Source organism: Prionailurus bengalensis, chromosome B4 (genome assembly GCF_016509475.1).
Source record: "Prionailurus bengalensis isolate Pbe53 chromosome B4, Fcat_Pben_1.1_paternal_pri, whole genome shotgun sequence".
In the NCBI taxonomy this organism is placed as follows: domain Eukaryota; kingdom Metazoa; phylum Chordata; class Mammalia; order Carnivora; family Felidae; genus Prionailurus; species Prionailurus bengalensis.
Window position 1 is genome coordinate 40,458,266 of NC_057358.1, and position 20,798 is coordinate 40,479,063.

At 48.4% G+C, this 20,798-nt stretch overlaps 1 protein-coding gene across 1 annotated transcript in view; it reads left to right on the plus strand.

The window, feature by feature from the left end:
* Window positions 1-18,326, plus strand: part of NTF3 (neurotrophin 3) — a 67,558-nt gene extending 49,232 nt beyond the window's left edge. Inside the window, exon 2 of the mRNA XM_043561401.1 lies at window positions 16,994-18,326. Coding sequence (XP_043417336.1) covers window positions 16,994-17,788 — 795 coding nt within the window. The 3' untranslated portion in view covers window positions 17,789-18,326. The remainder of the gene's footprint in view (window positions 1-16,993) is intronic.
* Window positions 18,327-20,798: the final 2,472 nt, after the last annotated feature.

The window sequence follows — 20,798 nt, forward strand, 5'->3', positions numbered from 1 at the left end:
AGGCAGGTTCGGGAGGGTGGGGGTATGGGTGGCTTATAAAAAAAGTGGGCACAAAACTTGGGCCAATGGCAGGTCCCATCCATCTGCTTGGACAGAAGGATGCTCTCGCGGCTTGCAGCCAGAGGGGGCCCAGCTTCAGAAATGACCCACTTCGTATAAGCTGGTGCATCCAGGATCCAGTGAGCCTAGAGAAAAGTGAGGTCTGCATTTCGTACTAGAGGGGCTCTCCCAGAGTTCACAGACAGATGAAGGATCTCTGCTCCCTGGGGGATCACAGGCATGTGGTATGCCCTATGGACTCTTGAAGACTTTGGTAATAGAGAAGGTTGTCTTTTAGGAAGAGTGCAGGACCAAGAGTCAGGGAGCCGGAATTCTGATTATAGTTTTACTTCCAGCCATGACAACTTTGAGCCCATCACTCACCACCTCTATGCCCTCAATGTCTCAGCTTTAAAATAGAAATACCCTCTCTTTTAATTTTGCTAACTCCATCTAGACCAAAACAGCCTAAAGACAGTAGGATAGAAGTTTTAAATTCAGCCCTTGGCTTATAACAGGTGCTCAGTGTATCATCCTTCCTTCCTGTAAGAGAGTTGATGGTTCTGCCATGTCCCCAGATGTGTTTGTCTGCCTTGGATCCATGTGTCTGTTCTGGAAAGCCCCAAACCTTCTTTCTAGCCCCTGGGGTCTCATGTTTCCCCCACTTGCCCCTGCTTGCACCTCTTAGGTCAAGGGGTTGCCTCACTGCCTGTCTGGAGGTGGCCTCTACTTGCTCTCCAGAGCACCTGTAAGGATGAAGCCATTAAGTACAAATACGCTTTTGAGGAAGAAGAGCTATGCACAGTTCCAAGGCTCCCTTGACCAGTTTGAGGTCTTCAGACCTTCCAACTCAACCCCTCCAGAGCTATGGAAACCTACTTTCTGTCTTTTGGGAAACCCACAAAAACTAGTGTGAAGCGATTTTTTAAGTCAAGCCCAATAATCAGAAGATGCATCAGAAAGTCACAAGGGGGCTGGTGTGAGGGGTTGGGGTGCATGAGGTAAGGGTGGGTGAGGACGGATGGAAGGGCTGCCTGTATCCCCATGAGGAGCATTGGAAGTTATGTTGGAAAAATCTCTTCAGCCTTTATTTACCATGGTGGCTAGCCACGGGAGGAGGGGGGAGCCGGGCTGGGGAAAGAAGACAATAGAATGCTGTGTTGCCTTGCTATAAAAGCACGCTCTAAGCAAATAATGTGGCAAGCTCAGTCAGAGCACTGCTCAATTAGCCCCAGTGCTTAAAGGAGGGTCTCCCTGCAGCTGGCGGTGGCGGCGGGCGTGGCGGGCTGGGGCAGAGGAGCTCAGGAGGCAAACCTGCAAGAATCCTAAGCAGGAACTGGCCCCAGGATGAAAAGCACAGAGCCCGCCAGCCTGACCCAAACCCATGCTTCTTGAATAGCCAGCCTGAGAGGGGCTTGATGGGCTGTTCTCGGGAGAGGCAGTGCAGGGAGCCCACGGATGATGTGACCAGAAAAGGGAGTGCAGACGTTTCATGCAGAGAGTGACCGACATATGGAATGTGTTATCGGGAAGGGTTACAGGCTGGAGGAGCTCCTAGAGTTTTTCAGGGGTGGGATGGGGGAGGGGGAAGCCCTCAGAAACTCAAGGAGGTTTCTAAACAAAAGGAATTTGAGAAGGGTTGGAGAAATAATGAGAAATGCAAACTTGACCCAGAGTTTTTCTCTTTCTATCTCTTGGGCTTCTCCCCTGCCTGTCCTTACATGTTTCCAATTCACAGGGACCAGAGAAGGCCACCGGAGCCATGTGCCTTACTCCTTAAATGAGCAGAGCTGGTGGGTGTGTGGTGGGGCGCAGAGTTATGGAAGACCCCTGGGGCCACCCCTTGATCCTCTGTGTCCACGAGGGCCAGAAAGAGAGCGTCAGCCCAGAGCCTTGCCTTAGACCCCTGTCGGGGGGCACCCTGATAGTGGAATGATCTTAGGATGATTTGTTCTGATCCCTTCACTCTGTAGAAGAGCAGACCAGTGCCTGGAAGGTGGGGAAAAAAGGCTTGTCCAAGGTCTCACAGTGACTACGTGGGAAGCTGGAGCAGGGGGCCCCGTCTTTGGAGTCCTCTTAACCCTTGGGTTTTCTCCCCTTCTTGGCTTCGCTCTCCCAGCGTACTGTGCACGCGCACACACACACACACACCCCACATTCACACACACTCACACACACCACACACTCACATGCAGATACACTCATAGATACCCACACAGACACGCACACTACACACTCACACACATTCCCGCAAACACAGAGACACACACCAATGCACACACTTAAACAAGTAGTCACATAGTCAGATACACACATACATACCACACATTCACATGCAGACACATGGACATATGTACCACACACAGATTTTCACACAGACACGTAAACGCACACACACACACACACACACATTCATACACATTCACACACAGATGTCCATGCAGATGTGCGCACCACACACACACAGACATTCCCACAAGCACCGAGACACACAGCACACGTAGACACTCACCACAAGCACACACTCACACAAATATTCAGTCACACACATGCATACCTACCACACACTCACATGCAGACACAGACATACACACCACACAGATATTCACACAGACACATAGACACACACACCAAGTGTGCACATACACTTAACTCACACACAGATGTACACACCACACACTCACACAAACACACAAGTTTTCACATAGGCATGCACATGTAGACACACTACACACCCACGCACAGATATTCACACATACACACTATACACTCAGAGCAGATGCACACACCACACACGGACACACACACACACACTCACAGATACATACACCCAGGCATACATACACAGACATAACACAGATGTTCACACAGGCATGCGGACACATTCACACACACACACACACATGTGCACTTGCACGCTGCCTGGTCTGTTTCCTAACAGCACATGCTTTGATTGGAATTCCTCTTCTTCCCCACCTCTAAAGACCAAGGGCTGCTGGCATTGCCCCCACCCATTCTTGGAACAAGGTACAAGTGGCCTGAATGATTATGGCCTATTTTGTGGGCCTCCACACCATCGCCAGAAGCTCCTTTTGAACCTGAGCTCTCCTGCCTTCGTGCTTTCCTGTAGTACCTGGTCTGTGGCTACCTGCCCGCCATTTCCCTGGTGGGTGGGAAGAAAGTGTAAGCTGGTGCAGGATATCTGGGGGACAGTGGCAGGGTAGAGCAGTTTCTAACATGGATCTAAGTGCACACACCCTCTGGGGTTACAGTGGTGGTGGCTTTGGAGAGGACGTTCATTCCCACTTCTGTTTTTCCCTGGCCAGGAAAAAGGCCACCCATCTAGCGGCCTTTGACTCAGTCGAAAACTCCCATTCAGGAAAACCTTGTCTACCTCTCTGTCTCTGTGTCCCTCCCTCCTTCCCTCTCTCCATTCCTCCCTCCTTCTCTTTCTCTGTCTTTCTCACACACACACACACACACACACAGGCACACATGTACACACATGTGCCCGTGCACGCACGCACACACACATACACACACATACACCCTGAAGCCTCAAAGAGTATAGGGTGGCTTCACTCCCCTGCTTTGGCACTTTGCAGTCAGACCCTTCGGGATTTCAGCACTTGGGCTCGAGCATGCCTTCAGGTGATCGGTGGCTCCAAGGCTCCTGTTCACAATTCCAGCCTCAAGTCATCAGCAATATGCCAACAGTGGTCCTAGAGATTCATTTTAGATCTGTCCTCCAGGAGTTTACTCAGACGCTTCCAGGCAAATTTCATTAAATGTCATCATTGAAACTAACAAATGACACATTTAATCCTGTATAGTTTTTCTAGCTCTGGGTGTTTGCTTATTTTCGCTATGTAGCAAACCACCCCAAACTTAGTGGCATAAAATGCAGCCATTTTTTCATTTCTCATGACTTTGTGGGTCAGGAATTTGGGGACTGCTGGGCTGGGTGATATTTCTGTGCCATGTGGCCTTAACAGAGGTCGCTTGGTGGTATTCATTTGGGTGATGGGCTGGTCTGGATTATTTAGGTCAGTTTTACTTGCAAGGCTAGTGCCCTGGCGGGGCCAGACAGAAGACCATCGAGGGGAGCCTCTCCAGCATGGTGGCCTTGCGACCTGCCAGATGACTCACGCAGTAGCTCAGGGCTCCAGCAACAGGTGGATGCTGCATGGCCTCTTACAGCCTTGGAAGTCATATAACATTACTTATGCTTTACTATATTGGTCAAGCAGCCACAGGCCACCCACATACGAGGGCACACAGATACCACCTCTAGATAGGAGTGTCAAAAATGGGCAGCTGTGTTTTAAACTAGCAACATACTTGTCTATGTTATCTGGCCCCAGTGTATTTTCCAGCTAGACCCTCTTTGTAGATTGAACCATTTTTGATACCTGATGTATCAAGAGAGCCTCTATTTGTGCTTAAACATCCCCTCTCAAGCTTCCAGGGTGTCTCCACTGTCTCCATCGTCCAGGGTTCTGTGACTGGCCTGCAGTCCTCTGACCTCCAGGTTTTCCTCTGAGAATGTGCAGCCACACTCAATAGCATCCTGAGAAGCGTAATGACAGTTAGAATCCAGAGAGGCTCTCCAGAAACAATGAAGTTTTCAAACATAATGGAGAGCATTGGTCTTAAGGACATTGAGGAACAGGGACACCAAAGGGATGGAAAAGCCATCAGCATGGAGGTGAGGTCATGCAGAGTAATGACAGGATCACACGTGGGAAGGAAAATGCACGAAATCCTAAAGCCCTTGAGGAATGTGAATATCACATGGAGGATGGTGCTGATGCTACCCAGATATTTGTAAAAGGAAGAAGAAGGGAAAGATTCTGCTTCCATGGGCTACCTCATTGGCTAGGTCAGGCTATGAGCACCTCAGACCACCCACATTGTATTGTTAAAGGTGCCATGCTGGTCAGGCTCACACGGGACCCCTCTGCCCCCTCAAGGATGTCCTGCTGTCAGTGAGCCTTGTGGACAGGACCCCTCCTTGTGTTCTTAAATATATTGTCCTGTGCTGGTTCCTGATGAGTAACAAATGGCTGGTCCTCTGGAGAGCTGGGTTCTTTTTTTTTCCTTTTTAAACTTTATTTTTTTAAGTTTTTTTTTTAATTGATTTTGAGAGAAAGAGAGAGGAATGGGGGAGGGGCAGACAGAGATGGGGAGACAGAGGATCCCAAGCAGGCTGTGCACTGTCAGCGTAGAGCTCAAACCCACGAACCGTGAGATCATGACCCTAGCTGAAACCAAGAGTCAGATGCTTAACCAACTGAGCCACCCAGGTGCCCCATGGAGAGCTGGGTTCTATTTCTGGCTCTTCCACTAATTTTGTTGTTCCGTTTGGGGCAGATCACTTTCCTGCCATAATCTTCCCATGCTATGAGAATCCTAGTGGATTAGGATGCTGGTGCTGGCTCCATAGAATGAGGAGGACCAGAAAATGAGGCCAGTAATGAGGCTCAGGGTTGGCAGAGGATAATAGAAGAATGGAGGATTCCAGCTCAAAAGAAGCTTTAAAACCCTTTAGTTTGATAATTCTTCACCTAGGGTCTGTGGACCTCTGGGTTAGACTTCAGGGAGTCTGAAATGCCTTGAAAGTTTTCTGAAAAGTTGTTCTTTTATGTGAACATGTTTTTCAGGGGAAAGATGCTTTAGCTTTTAGCACATTCTAAAAAGGGTCAATGATCCAAAAATGGTTAAGAACCACTGCTTCAGTCTACCAGCATTATGTTATGTGATTCTTAACCGGGAGGGATACAGCCTCCCCAGATGGTATTCAGAAAGTGTGAGTACATTTTTTCAGTTGTCACCATGACTGGGGGACATGATTGGTATTTAGTAGATGGGGACCAGAACTTCATGTGTGGGGGACAAGACTGAATAATGAATAACTATCCTGCCCAAATACCAGCAGCACCCTGTGGAGAAATATCATCAGGAATTCAGACCCAAAGACGAGCAATGATTCTCCCGTTGCCACAAAGCTCATGAGTGGCAGAGTTGGGTTTTATTCATGAATCAGAGCAGGAAATGTGCCAGGAGTCCACGTTATTTTATTTTTGCTTGCCAACCACAAATATACTACAAAGAAAACCATAGAATCGGAATCTGTCTCACCTTCGAAAATCCAGCAATTTTCCAAAGAAATCCCTGGGTTCTTGGTCTTCTTTACCATCAAATAAGGAAGGAGGGAAGAAGTGTTTTACATATTGGGAAGCCAGGGAGTGTATAAATGAGCCCGTTAGCCACACATGCCATAGATATATTTTTCAGCCACTGTGAATTGGTGACACCAAGCTTAGACTGTGAAATGTACTCTTTACATTCCGGAGGCCCTGTCCTGGATGTCCCTTTCTCTAAAAAGGAAAGAAGCATTAATATATCAGTGTGGCATTCACTGCCTGGTTCACTGCAAGCAAGTGGCAGGTGCCTTAGACTCTCTGGAATGAATTGGGAGGCATTATGCAGTACTGGCTACAAGTAAGGCCCATGGGGTCACACCGACAGGGGTTTGCATCCTGGCTCTGCCTCTCAGTTGATATGTGATCCCAGACAAAATGACTTAATCCTTCTGAGCCTCAGTTTCCTCAACTGAAAAGTGGGGATAATAATCGTCTCTGTGAGGATTAATTGAGATAATCCATGTAAAGTGTCCCACAAAGTCCCTAGCATATGGCGCGGCTCAGTAATGCTAGCTGTTATTACAAGCGATTATTACGACTGTGTCTGTGATCAAAGACAGCTTCGGGTTCAGAGTGTTGGTGCCAAAATTGCTTTCAGAGGACAAGCTTTGGGTTGGTTTTCAGTCTCGCCCAGCTGCCCAGAAAGAGAGTCAGTAGACTGTTTGGGATTGGAGTTGTAATGTTTACAAAGTGCCTACCGCACACTCCAGCTTTGGTGGAAGATTGATTTTCTTACTGTGTGCACATCCCGTAGCCTTTCACGAGGGGGCAAGCAGAGGTCCAGGAAATCACATAGACGTCTCTCCTGCCTCGGTTTCCTGGTCTGCCAGGGTGTTCAGGTGAATGATGGCAGCCAGGGTGAGCAGAGGGAAGAGGTGCCCAGAAAGTAGGCAGAAGCCGTGGCACTCAGTCTTCAGCCGTGAGTTTCCTGGAGAGGGGATCCAAACCAAAGATGGCCATGGACTATTTGCCAATCCCTTATTCTCATGAAAGGAGGTTGGCCGTGGGGCCAGCAGAGAGGCTGAGGGGGAGACATAGGCTATATTTGACACGAGCCCTATTGCCAAGCCTGGAGGAGAAAGGCTGCCATCTGACCACACTGCAGCCAAGTCCTCATGGGGCCAAACCATTATGGTTTGGGTTGATCCCGGTCTTGCTGCCGCTGCCCTGGTTGATGCACAAAGGTTTGGGTATTGCCAAGTCAGCTGCGGTCTTGGTTTGGAAGAGGCATCCAGAGTGTGAATGGAAGTCATGCTTTGGGATTTCCCTTAGCTTCCAGCACTCAAGATGAAGCCAACTTCTTTTTCTGCCATTTTGAGACTCATTCTTGGCCAGGTGGACAAGATAAGTAATTTATCATCATCATTGTCATCATCTATTTTCACTATTAAAGATCACTCAGCAGTCCCTACCTTGTAATAATATTACCTTTCAGCTGTATAGCACTTTGCAGGTAATGCAGATGCTTGACACATCAACCCAATTCAAACACAAGGCATAAATCTAAAACAAAAAGTTGACTTGGACCATTATTCTCTGATGCTGAGAGTTTAATGCCAGCTGTACCCTCAACTGTCTGTATAACTGAAGCAACCTTCTCTTGCATGTTTTTACACTTGGAAAATGGAGTTTCCCCAGATGCAGAAAGCAAAACCAAAATGTCTTAGAATATTAAATGATACAGTCATTTAGAAATAGCCTGGCGGTACCCCATCCTCATCTTGAGGGGGCTGCAGCATGCCCCCCACACACATGAGCCCATATATGCACACTTTTATGTACACTGGTGGGGGATTGTTAGTGTCCAGAACAAAGAAAACTAAATTTGTAAACACATGCCATTATAACTAGTAGCTGGATTGACTCAGATTTTCTCTGCAGATCCTTCCTTGTCCACCCTTTGGCCATGAAATGAGAGTCTGTCGTATGCAAAGGATAAAGAAAATCTGGATTTCCTGGGGCTTGTGTTGGCATACCAGGCTCCTTTCAGATCTCTTTGCCAAGATGGGGGCCACGCCAGAGGGTTCCTTGGCCTGGGGAATAACTGTACTACCTTGCTCTTGGAGCTGCTGATGCACATTGTTTTGACATGTGCCATACCTTCCGTCTTTCACTGCCTTGGGGCCACAGGAGAGGTATGCTTTGAATAATGTCAAATTCCTCTTCCAACAGCTGTGCAAAAGCAAACTCACAGCTTTCAACTTCCATCTCAGGGCATTGGGCTTGGGTTTTGAATATGGGCTCCTTGTCAGTTCAAGAGTCTCTCTTCCTCATTTACTGGCCTCCAAGAGGGACCAGTGTCAGAGATTCCTTTCGGAAGGAGGTGAGTAGACTTTTGAAGTTCTCTATTTTGTTTTGTTTCATCCTGGGATGTGCCTTCCCTGATGACTGTGTGCCTTGTTGCCCCTGGGGAGCCAGCATCTCCTGAAATTTGAGGACCTTGTCCTGTTCCAGATCTCGGGGCAAGTGTTGTCCAAGTCAGGCAAGTTCAGAACCCTGAGTTTAAGTAAGCTCTAACAAGAGGAACAAGAGAGCAATCCAGATCCCTCCCCCTGCTCTCACCTGTTCTGACTGTGTAGGTGTGGGTCTGCCTAGGGACCGGGCCTCTCAGATGAAGCAAGGAGAGGTGCGTCTTCCTTCCTTGGGTCCCTGATCACTTCTGGTTTGGGGGAAGCCAGAGCATACTCATCAGCACCTTTTGTGAACAGCCATACACTTGCTCTCTGATCTTGGCTCCATTTCTTGCCCTCTTCAAGGCTCAATTTATGTATTCTTTATGCTTCATGAGACAGGGAACGGAAGAGTTGCTGCCACTGCAGAGGCGAGCTCAGAATGTATGAGGCGAGATTTAGAAAAGAACATAGGGCTATAGGAGAAGACGGTGCTGTGGAAACCCACACAGCCCTGGTCATGTGAGTTCATTTCTCATTTGCTCCTTGTAGCCATTCCAAGTCACTCCTTCCCTTCATCCCTTTACAAACATTTCCCTCCCTTGTTGGTTTTGGATTCATCTTGCCCCCAGTGAGTTAACCTACGTGTTTCCAGTTTGAATCTCATCATGCTATTTCCAGGTTGCCAACCCCCATGGGTGCTGGGGAATAATTGGTCTGTCCTCACCGCTGTTTGCAGCACCTTCCCTTTGAGCGTCATCTGTGCATTTTAATTAATCTGCCACTTTTTCCTCTCTCCTGCTTCCGGATCATTAATAAAGAGATTAACCAAAACCAGACCAATCCCCAGCAGAGGTTCCACCAGGATCTCTCTCTCTCTCTCTCTCTCCCTCTCCCTCTCTCCCTCGCTCCCTCTCCCTCTTCCTTTCTCCCTCTCTCCCTCTCTCTCTCTCTTTCTTTCTCTCTCTTCCAGCAACAAGCCTTGTCATGGGTCAGAACATCTTCATGTGGCCCCACTGACTAATTTTCAGGCCCCAGGACCTGGGTTCAGAACAAAGCCAATTTGAATTAATTTTGTAATTAAGATATGGGGAGCAAGCTCCGCCAGTCTTTTATATGGCCTTAGTTTAATATTTCCACCACATTCCTTTCCCTTTTGTCATTCTACTTTAAATCTATCGCTTTCCCACCTCTCCCCCTTTCCAGTCCCTGAACAAGATATTAGGGTTATCTGGCAGGATGGAGTCTTTTGAGCCCTTAGTATTAGAGACCATGTCATAGCTTCAGAAATTCTCCAAAGAATTAAACCCTTTTGGATACAGCTGGACAGTGTCCTTGTTAACCCAGCCAGAGAAATGCATTTGCCTCCAGAGGATGTGGCTGTACCAGAAATAATGAAATCTCTTGAATTTGCATATTAAAAACTTGGCAAATTAAAAAGTGCCTCCACATTTGATCTCATGCCTCCTCCCGGAGAACAGCTAGAACATAGCCTCTATGCCTTGTTTGTAAGTCATCCTGGTTTCCAGTGCTGGCACCAAAGCCAGGACTTGAGATGGTATGTTTGGTGCCCTGTCCACTACAGCACGTGGCCTCTGCAGAGACGGGTGACCCTCAGAGGGACTGACCTTGGAAGGCATCAGGCCCCAGCAGGACAGAGTTTGCTTACTTTCATGGTGAACACTTTCATGGCGAATATGGGGAGGGAGAAATAGGAACAGTGTCCTCAAACACCTGGAAACTCTGCCCAGCCGTGGACCTTGAACTTCCTCTGGAAATAAACTCTTTGGAATGTTTGAGGCCGGGGCCGGACGGACCACATGGCGTAATCTTTGAGAGCATCGATTCCAGAGCCAGACTGTGATCAAATCCTGGCTCTGCCGCTTATTAGCTGGTTACTCACCGTCTTGTGCCTCAGTCTCCCCCATTTGAAATGGGGAACGTTCGTCCATACCTCAGAGGAGCTGTTACTGAGATTAAAGATTTAATGTATGTCGGCCCCTGGCACGTAGCATTTTTGTTCCTGATGCTCCCATTCCATCCAGGCTAACAATGTACTCCACACGTGTGCAGCAAGCAAGGTCTCTAGGTGCTGGCTCAGGGGGAGGCGCAGGTGCTGGGAAGCTAGTCCTGGAGAGGGAAATTGGAGCTCAAAGGAGAGCCCCCCCAGGTGTTTGTGTGTGACAGACATGAGTGGCTGTGGGCTCAGGTCCTGTCCCACCCTGGCTCTCTACCCAGCTCTCTTTTCCATTTGTGCTGCTTTGCCCAAAAACCCTCTGTGTGTGTTGTAAACTGAGCCAGAAAGGAGGAATCAGAAATTGCTCTCTTTTGAGTATTTTGAGGGATGGTGAAACCTTGTAGGAATGTTGCTCCGGGGACTGAGAAAACACCATATGTGGGAAAGCATTTCTAAGTGAGGAAAATAGCATCTGCTAGTTGGTCAGGATCTTGGAAAACTCTGAGCAGGGGAAATGGGCACTGGGGAGAGTGTAGGAAGGGGGTTTTACTGAGGTCTTTAACAGGTCTTTTTCCAATTATAGCCAAGAAGAGCCTGGGGACCATGGCCTACTTCAGAGCCAGGCCTTGTATTTTCTTTGGGAAAAGAAGGCCGAGTTGAGTGGCTTCCAGACCAGGCTTGGCAGAAGCCCATACAGGATCTCAGGCCACTGAGCAGTGTGTTGGGCAGGTCTTGATCGTGGTAGGCATTCATTCACTAAGGAGACATGGGGACTCTGCAGTGGTCCAGCCCTGTGCTAGGCAGCAGGCATGTGTACATGAAGGGGACATGGGCCCTTCACCAAGAGGAACATACGGATGATGATAACACACTAGGATACTTGGATACTTGACCGAAAGAGAAGGAGCATAGAGATCCTTCTAAATTGAAAAATTCACTGACGTGCCATGCCTGGGTCAAGCTGGCGCTGCCTTCCTTTTCTCACTCCCCACTCCAGAGAACTCGTCTTCTGGGGAAAGCCCACCCCAGAAGATGGGGTGGAAAATGCAGGCTCTGGTGACCAGAAGGAGCCAGAGCTCAGATTCAGGCCCTTCTTGCCCTGGGCTTATTCAGAAACACCACTTCCCAGCCTCCCGTACCTGTTTGCTTTTGTGATTTTCCTATCGTGTGCTTCCAACTCGCAATAATCTTTTCTTCTCCCACCACGAGTGTGGCTGGTCTGAGATCCAAGCACTTGCTAGTGGTGGCATTTGGGAGAGAGCTCTGTGTTGGTGCAAATTGCTGTGGGTTGTCTGTGGAAAAGGAATTCCTGACTCCAGCTGCTCGGTACCTTGTATGTGTGCCTCGAGGACAGGCATGCAGTGACTCTGCTGCCACAGATAATGCAAGTTCATGTCCCAATAACATTTCCAGTGTACCGCAACATGCCAGATACTGTGCTCAGTGCTTTCATACAGATTTCATTATGTACCTCTCACAATAATGTTGACTATGCACGAGCCACATGATCTTTATCGAGCTTAGGAACCAGGTGTCCTCTGTCACTCTTTACTGTTAACTGAGGCATCAAACCTTAGAAGACGCCCTCCACCCCACGCCACGCCTCAGTTTCCTTCAAACATCTGTGTTTTAGAGAGTTCTATTAGCACCATTCTTAGACTTGCCCTCTACAGAAAATCTACAAGCAGATTATCAAGGTGGAGGCCACAGGCACCCTGCTGGGTTTTTTAAATCTTTTTTTAATGTTTATTTTTTGAGAGGGAGAGAGAGACAGAGCATGAGCAGGGGAGGGACAGAGAGAGAGGGAGACACAGAATCTGAAGCAGGCTCCAGACACAGGCTGGAGCACAGGCTGACAGCACAGAGCCTGACATGGGGCTTGAACTCATGGACCGTGAGATCATGACCTGAGCCAAAGTCGGATGCTTGACTGACTGAGCCACCCAGGTGCCCCACCCTGCTGGGTTTTTTTTTTTTTAACGTTTATTTATTTTTGAGACAGAGAGAGACACAGCATGAACGGGGGAGGGGCAGAGAGAGAGGGAGACACAGAATCGGAAGCAAGCTCCAGGCTCTGAGCCATCAGCCCAGAGCCCGACGCGGGGCTCGAACTCGCGGACCGCGAGATCGTGACCTGAGCCGAAGTCAGACGCTTAACCGACTGAGCCACCCAGGCGCCCCTCCTGCTGGGTTTTTAATGCAGCCTTGCAAGTGCCTTAGAAACACTGACCAGCCTGCAGATGATTTCCGCCCACTGCGTATTCCCAGGTATCATCATAAGATTTTGGATTTGATGGTAAGAAACAGTGGAGCTCCAGAAAGAGGTAGGACTGATGCTAAGAGGCATTTGGAAGCTTTGTTATATTAGCACTTTTTTTTTTTTGTCTCACCCCCACCCCCACCCATGATGGCCTGATTTTTCTGTGCTGAGTTTCTGTGCTTGGGACTTGAGAGAGAGCCAGAGTTGTCTGAAAGAGTCAGGAGACCTGTGTTCTAACCCCTTCCCCCATGACCTGGGCTCCCAGAGGCAATGCCAAACAAGGTAGGGGTGGTAGGAGCAGGTCCACCCAGGTACAGCAGTGAGTATTGTCAGGAGAGAACCTAAAAATAGTAATAAGATCAACTAAAAGTCAGTCTGCTTTTTATGGTCAGCATGCTTTGGTGATTTTTAGCCATATCAGTGATAAAATATTCCTTCCTGATGATCCTGACTTCTCCCATTGCCCCCATTTAATTCCCACTTTCCTTGGTTGTCACTGCCCAGGGAAGGAAAACAGGTAGTCATGAGGGCCTTTTCACTCTGCACAACCCCAGGCTCTCCCAGCCAGATTGCAGCTGACGGTATAGCCCTCGTCCACAGCTCTGAACAGGACACCCTCCCATGCAGTCCTTGGTGGACTGGGCTCTGCCTGTCCCTCCTGACCAAAAATGGATGGCTACTCTTACCTTCAAACAATCTCTGCAGCCAGGGCTGGCTTTTTGGGTGTGCAGCAAGTGCCATAGCACAAGGTCCTGCACTCAAGAAGGGGACCTCACACTCACGGTTTAATGCTCTATGGTTACCATTTTGAAGTTCTTAAGAATTTTATCTTCAAATCTGTGTTTTATATGTGAAGTCTGGTGGGACCATGGAGCACACACCTGCGGGCTGGGAGGGTTTGCTCACATACAGTCACACATCCTGCCACCATTATTTTCACACAAGGCTTTGCAACTTAGGTAGCTGTCCTGACTTCAGCCACCCTCACTTCCGTTCCTGGCTCACTGCACCCAAACCTCCACCTCGTATTCACCATGGAGAGGTTGCAGGGGAGAGGCACAGACAGGAAAGGGCTCCTGGCCTTGGAAGAGAGGGAATCTTGTGAGGAAAGCATGGAGTGCCCTGAGGCCTGTGATACCTCGTACCACAGCCAATTGGAAAACACACTGAGAGATTGCAAAGAAAGTGGTGGTTACTACTTTGGGGCGGGGGAGTGAGGCTTGTGGAGAAGTTAGCTTTCCAACTGGGCACTGAAGAATGAGAATAACTTCAACAGGAGAGGTGATGAATGTGTGCCAGGGGAGAGGAACGACACGTGCACACGGCTCCTAACTTGTCCTGGCAGCTTTTGGAAGAGCAAACAAGGCTGGGTCCTGGGAGCGTGAGCCCAGCTGTAATCTGACCAAAAGGGCCACCTGGCCAGGAGTGCAGGGGATCCCTCTACCCTGTGCATTTCTCTTCCTCTTTCAACTGCAATTAAGTTTTCCTCATCTATAAAATGCAGGACTTGGATTAAATGCTTGCTTTATATCTCTCTTCTACTCCTACAACCTTTTGTTTCCGTGTTCAAGCCCCATAAAGATTCTTCCTTTTGTATCTCAAGGTCATCCACTGGCACCATCCACTTTGCTTCCTGTCCGTTCCCCCTTGTAAATTACCTTGCTAATCTACACATCTACTCTCCTTGTCCCTAGGATCTTTCTCACTGACCCTACTTGATCTATTTCCCCACGAGCAGGTATCCTATGTATTCTTAGCTTACAGTGGCTGGGCCTTGAGAGGATTTCATAAATTGTTTTTTGATAGACTCTTAGTCCCCAATTATTTTATTGCAGCTGTATTCCATTTTGAGGGTGGGGAGTGAGCGTGCAATTCTAGCTACACGTATGCCATTCATTCTGGGCTCAAGTTTCAATTTGTCAAGCCTGCAGTATTGAAGGAAATGTCAGTGATACGCAGAGTGGGAGGGAGAGCAGTTATCCTGTGGGAACCACTTTCCTAGGATAATACAATTCCTGGGACAGTCTCTAGGGGTGGGCAGCAAAGCTAGAATCCTTCTTTTGGCTTTGACCTTGAAGGAGTCATTTGTCCCAAAAGAGTGGTTCCCATGGAAAGAAGATGGTCCCCTTATCAAAGAGGTGGGCCAAGGGCCAGGAGGAGGAAGTTGGAGCGAAGTGCTTGCAGCGTTGTTGGCCTTTGGGAACGAGAGAGCAGTGCTTCAGACAAGACGGGAAAGAGGCTGCGTCTGGAAGTCCCGGGAGCTAGTTAGCGTGGGCAAGCTCAGGCATGGGTACTTGGTAAGCAGGGCTGCTTCTGTTTCTTGTGCCGCTCTTGTTTATTTCCCTTCTATTTTCCCCCTGGATTTAGTAAAGTCTTTCTGCAAATACCAAAGGTGAACCGAGGGAAGGTTTTTTATTTTCCATGCTTAGAGCCTTAAAGAGGAAACTGCAAAGCCCTGGAGGCCAGTGAGGTGGTAGTGATGGTAACTAAGGGATGGAAACCTCAGGGCAGTGCTGTGGATCACAGAGTACAGGTGGAAATCACTCCTGTAGCCAGCCCTCCCCACCTGAAGCGCCTCCTTGCAGCACCGACCTTTGGAAAAGCTGGGCTTTGCTCTAGTGAGAGAGAACCAGCCAGAAAGGTATCTTGAGGCCAGCCCTATAATTCCGTAAGGACCCGACAGAAACCAAGTCTAGCGGTTCTGCTGTGGCAACGGAAGGAGAGTGTGGATGGATTAAAATGCCACTTCAACAAGGAGATAGCAAAATTAAGACACAGCCACCAAAGGAAACATTTTGTACTAGAAACTTAAAAGGCCAAACAAACAAACAAAAGTGAATCCACAGGGAATCTTGCTGTTCAGGGCAAGTCCAGCCCATTAACTTGAGCTGGTTGTTGCTCTGTCTCCATCTCCTACAAGCAGCGCTCTGGCAGGACCTCCCCTTTGTGAAGGGTTTGCGGGGAGGGGGGTTCTCTGTGAAGCAGTTGGGCACCCTGGTGAAGCATGTCCACTGGAGAGCTTGGCTAGGCCTTCTCACAGAGTGGGGAGCAGCCCACAAGTTCATTACAAGGTCAAGAGAACAGGTCCACCAGACATGGCCTGGCGAGGGAGGAGCCCATCTCTGAGGCTACATCATGCAGGCAGCTGACCTGACCCCATCCTCAGGTATTTCTTTGAGAGACCCAGAAGCTTCATCAGGTGTGGGGGAGGGCAGTAGAGCTCTGTTCCTTGAGACAATTGCAAGTCTGTTCCTGTTGCTAAAAGAATGTAAACACACCTTTATAATTTTTAGATTCAATTTCTTCATAATTTGCCAAGGTACATTGGACTCTGGTCTTTTCAGGCTCAAGTGATACTTAAAAATTTTTTTTAATGTTTATTTATTATTTTGAGAGAGAGAGAGAGACAGAACGTGAATGGGGGAGGAGCAGAGAGAGAGGGAGACATAGAATCCAAAGCAGGCTTCAGGCTCCGAGCTGTCAGCACAGAGCCCGATGCGGGGCTCGAACCCACGAATGGTGAGATTATGACCTGAGCTGAAGTCAGACACTCAACCAACTGAGCCACCCAGGCACCCCTCAAGTGATGTTTAAAGAAGTAGCAGGACGTCGTCCACACAGAAGAGACGGCTGCAGATAGAGCACACATCAAACGCAGATGCCGTTGGGGATTTTTGAGAGCAGAGACAGAAGTCCAAAGTGCTCACCTCATCCTCCCTCTGCCTTTGAGGCTCCTAGGAACATGGGTCCTGGGGAGAGCCCTGACTCTTGTGTACTGTAGATCTCACCACTCATGTATTTGGTTTAAAAAAAGTTATTTTGCCCTCTCTGTCTCTCACCTGCACAACACACACACACACACACACACACACACACACACTTCTTTCCCTATCACACAGCCACAATGCTGGAGGGAAAATCTGAGAGGTCTAAGAGAAAAAGGTACTTTAAAGATTCAGAGGACTCCTATTGAGACGGTATTTCCCAAGGAGAGAAATTGACAGCCCTGGTCCCTGACATCAGAGAGGACTCTGGAAGGTGACACCCTGCTCTTGCTTGCTCTCTCACAGGGTTACTCAACCCAGAATGACATGGATTCAGCTGCCACAGCCTGCTACTAATACCTGCGTTTCCTTTTCAGATCTTACAGGTGAACAAGGTGATGTCCATCTTGTTTTATGTGATATTTCTCGCGTATCTCCGTGGCATCCAAGGTAACAACATGGATCAAAGGAGTTTGCCTGAAGACTCACTAAATTCCCTGATTATTAAGCTGATCCAGGCAGATATTTTGAAAAACAAGCTCTCCAAGCAGATGGTGGACGTTAAGGAAAACTACCAGAGCACCCTGCCCAAAGCAGAAGACCCCCGAAAGCCGGAGCAGGGAGAGCCCGCCAAGTCGGAGTTCCAGCCAGTGACTGCAATGGACACAGAACTCCTGCGGCAACAGAGACGCTACAGCTCGCCCCGGGTCCTGCTGAGTGACAGCACCCCCTTGGAGCCCCCTCCCTTGTATCTCATGGAGGATTACGTGGGCAACCCCGTGGCGGCCAACAGAACGTCGCGAAGGAAGAGGTACGCAGAGCACAAGAGTCACCGAGGTGAGTACTCGGTATGCGACAGCGAGAGCCTGTGGGTAACCGACAAGTCCTCGGCCATCGACATTCGGGGACACCAGGTCACGGTGCTGGGGGAGATCAAAACCGGCAACTCTCCCGTCAAACAATATTTTTATGAGACGAGATGTAAAGAAGCCAGGCCTGTCAAAAACGGTTGCAGGGGGATTGACGATAAACACTGGAACTCTCAGTGCAAAACGTCCCAAACCTACGTCCGCGCACTGACGTCAGAAAACAATAAACTTGTAGGCTGGCGATGGATACGGATAGACACCTCCTGTGTGTGTGCCTTGTCGAGAAAAATTGGAAGAACATAAATTGGCATCTCTCCCCATATATAAATTATTACTTTAAATTATATGATATGCATGTAGCATATAAATGTTTATATTGTTTTTATATATTATAAGTTGACCTTTATTTATTAAACTTCAGCAACCCTACAGTATATAAGCTTTTTTCTCAATAAAATCAGTGTGCTTGCCTTCCCTCAGGCCTCTCCCATCTGTTAAACCTTATTTTGTGACCCGGCTCTCAGGAGCCGTTCTGCCCCTCTGTAAAATCTGTGTACACCAGTATTCTGCATTCAGTATTGTCAAGGCCATGACTGTCGTTTTAGTAAACTTGTTAAAATCAGATGCTGTCAGAGTTGTGTGTAGACGCAGTGATGTCCCCCCTTCTGGTATACTTCATGTTTGATTAGTTCATTAAATGCACTGTTACCACGTCCGTTGAAATGATACCCGGTAGCTTTGAGCTCCACACTTACTTCTGGCCAGCAAGTTCACCATCAAGGACTTGCTCTCTCCTCTCTCTTTTGTCACTTTTGCCAATTAAAATCATGATCTGCTCCAACATTACGGCCCCGGAACAATAATAACAAACCTGGCAATTTTAGTTTTGGAAGTTTCTTTTCAGCACATTTGTTGTTTTGGGGTTTGGGGTTAAGGGTTGGATTCTTTTTTGGTTTTTGGCTTTGCCTTTTGTTTTGCTTTCTGTAAGTGGTTTTCATCCTTTTAGGCATATAGGAAAAAATGTTTTAACTGTTTGTAACAGAATAATTGTACGGTTACCCAAAAGCAAACTGAAGTGGATCATGGATAATCTACACATGGCAGCAAACTTCCTTCCTCATCAGAGATCCTCTGAGCACATGGCCTCCCCACTCCTATCGGGGCCCCTCCCAGAGCTGCATGAGGAATTAGAAGATGGTTGCACTTTGGAGTCAGACCTGTGTTCAAATCCTAGGTTTTCACTTCCTTGTGACGGGGGGCATGGCTTTGAAGCCTCTTCGAGCCTCTGTTTCCTAGGGTCAGAAGGTCCCCACATGGGGATTCTTGCCAACTCACAGGGTTATCATGAAGGGTCAGCTAAATAACCACTATAGACTAGACTTCCTAGCATAGGGTAGGCATTCGACATAGTTCCATCTTCCTTCCCTTCCTCTTCTTTCTTGGCTCTTGTATCCCTCTGTAACATTTTTGGTGGATTCATCATTCTGAGATGGAAGGAAGGTGCTACTGAGTCCCAAAGAGATTGCCATGGTGATAGCCACACCAGTTCGCAAAGGCAAGCCTAAGGAGTTCCCCCAGGTCGTTCTCCCAAGCCCTTCCCCACTGGGAAGCAGACCTTCCCCCTGGTGCTAGAGCCCAAGGACTCTCATCTCCCATCTTGTCTGAGGCACAAATACCCACTCTCCTGCTCTGGAGCCCAGTCCTGTGCCTTTCCTCCATTGCCCTGCCTTCAGGGCCTGCGTGTACTCTGTCTAGAGCAGCCCAGGCCCCAAGATTTCTCTAACATATGCCTAATAAAATATATGTTCTTTATGTGGCATGAGCCTCTTGAAACAGATTCAACAAATTGCAGTGGCTTTGGTTAAGAGCATCATTATACTACACTTGATTCTGGATGCCTAAAATATGAAGGCAAGACATGAGGAATTTGCCTTGTGCCCACCTTCTGCTAAGCACTTGCAAACACTGCCACCCTTCATTGTCACAAGCCCTTTGAGGTAGGCATTACAACCTCCAGTTTACAGATGAGGACACTGAGACTTGAGGGTTTAACTTGCCCACAGTCATTGAGCAAGCAGGTGGCAGAGTGAAGAGGTAAATCCAAGCTTGAATGAGGACACAGTCTTGTTTCCTCTTCTTTAAGCCTCCTTGGCCCCTGCCTTCTGTGCAACACTTTGCATTTCAGAATGAACATTACAGCCCTAGGGAAAAGGAGAGCTTAGTTGCCTGCGTGGAAACCTTTTGTAGCTCCTGCTTCATGAGGAAGAACACAACCGACCAGTTGAGAGTAGTGGCTGTCTTATGATTGAGCCAAGCCCAGTTCTCAGGCTGGAACTAATGGTCCTTTTCTAGAACTGCTATTCCAAGTCGGTGTAGAACCTGTCTAGAGGGCCTGGCCACCTGGAGAGATGGGCTTGGGTGACAGAGACCCCAGTCTGGGAAAGCACCATCCCTAAACAATAGATCCCTAGTGGAAGGAGTTTGCCTGCACGTCGAGAGCAAGTCTGAAGCAGTGTGCTTCTCGGCTAAGGGCAGCTCTGGCGAGAGAGTGAGCCTGAGGATGAGATGAAAACCTTCCAGAAAGGACTCCAGCCTTCAGGCCATTGGAACGGCTCTGCCTCCCGTGTGCTGGGTGGCGGAGTAATGAAGCATTACCTGGTTCCAGTAACTTTTTTGGCACAAGAGGGCATTCAAGTGCTGCCAAAGTCAACATGTTGGGCTTGTGGGCCCAGGGTGGAGCCTTCCTCAGGGTTCCCAGGAGGTACGTCTCTATCCAGTGTCAATACTTGCCATTGAGATAGCTCCAAAGTTAAACTCATCGCTGTGATTGAGGACACTTGGCGGGCTGGTGTCTGGCTCCAGGAAAACTCTACACTCACCTTCATCTTCCCTTATTGCCTGGTTTCCTATTGGAGCTTCATGACACAAGGTGTGATTCAGTGTGACAAACTTCACTGAATAGGAGGAAACAGGCTCTGGCTGAGCTTTGTTGCCAGCATCTACATGTCCATGGATAGCTCACCTGTCCTGATGGGGCCTTTCAGCATCATGAGATTCTCCTGCACAGAGAGCTGTGACCAGACTGGACACTCCTCACTTTCTTAATGATGGCAACGGTGAGAAGCTCTGTTGGCCATTGGTGGGGGCTTCTCTCTGCCCTCTCATAAGTCTACAGGCTGCCTCCATCTACAGGCTGTGTGAACTTGAGCATGTTGCTTAACCTCTCTGAACCGTTGTTTCTTGGTCTATAAAATGAGGATAGAGCCTACTTCATAAGATTGTTTCACAATGTAATCAAATCATCCAGTTCTTG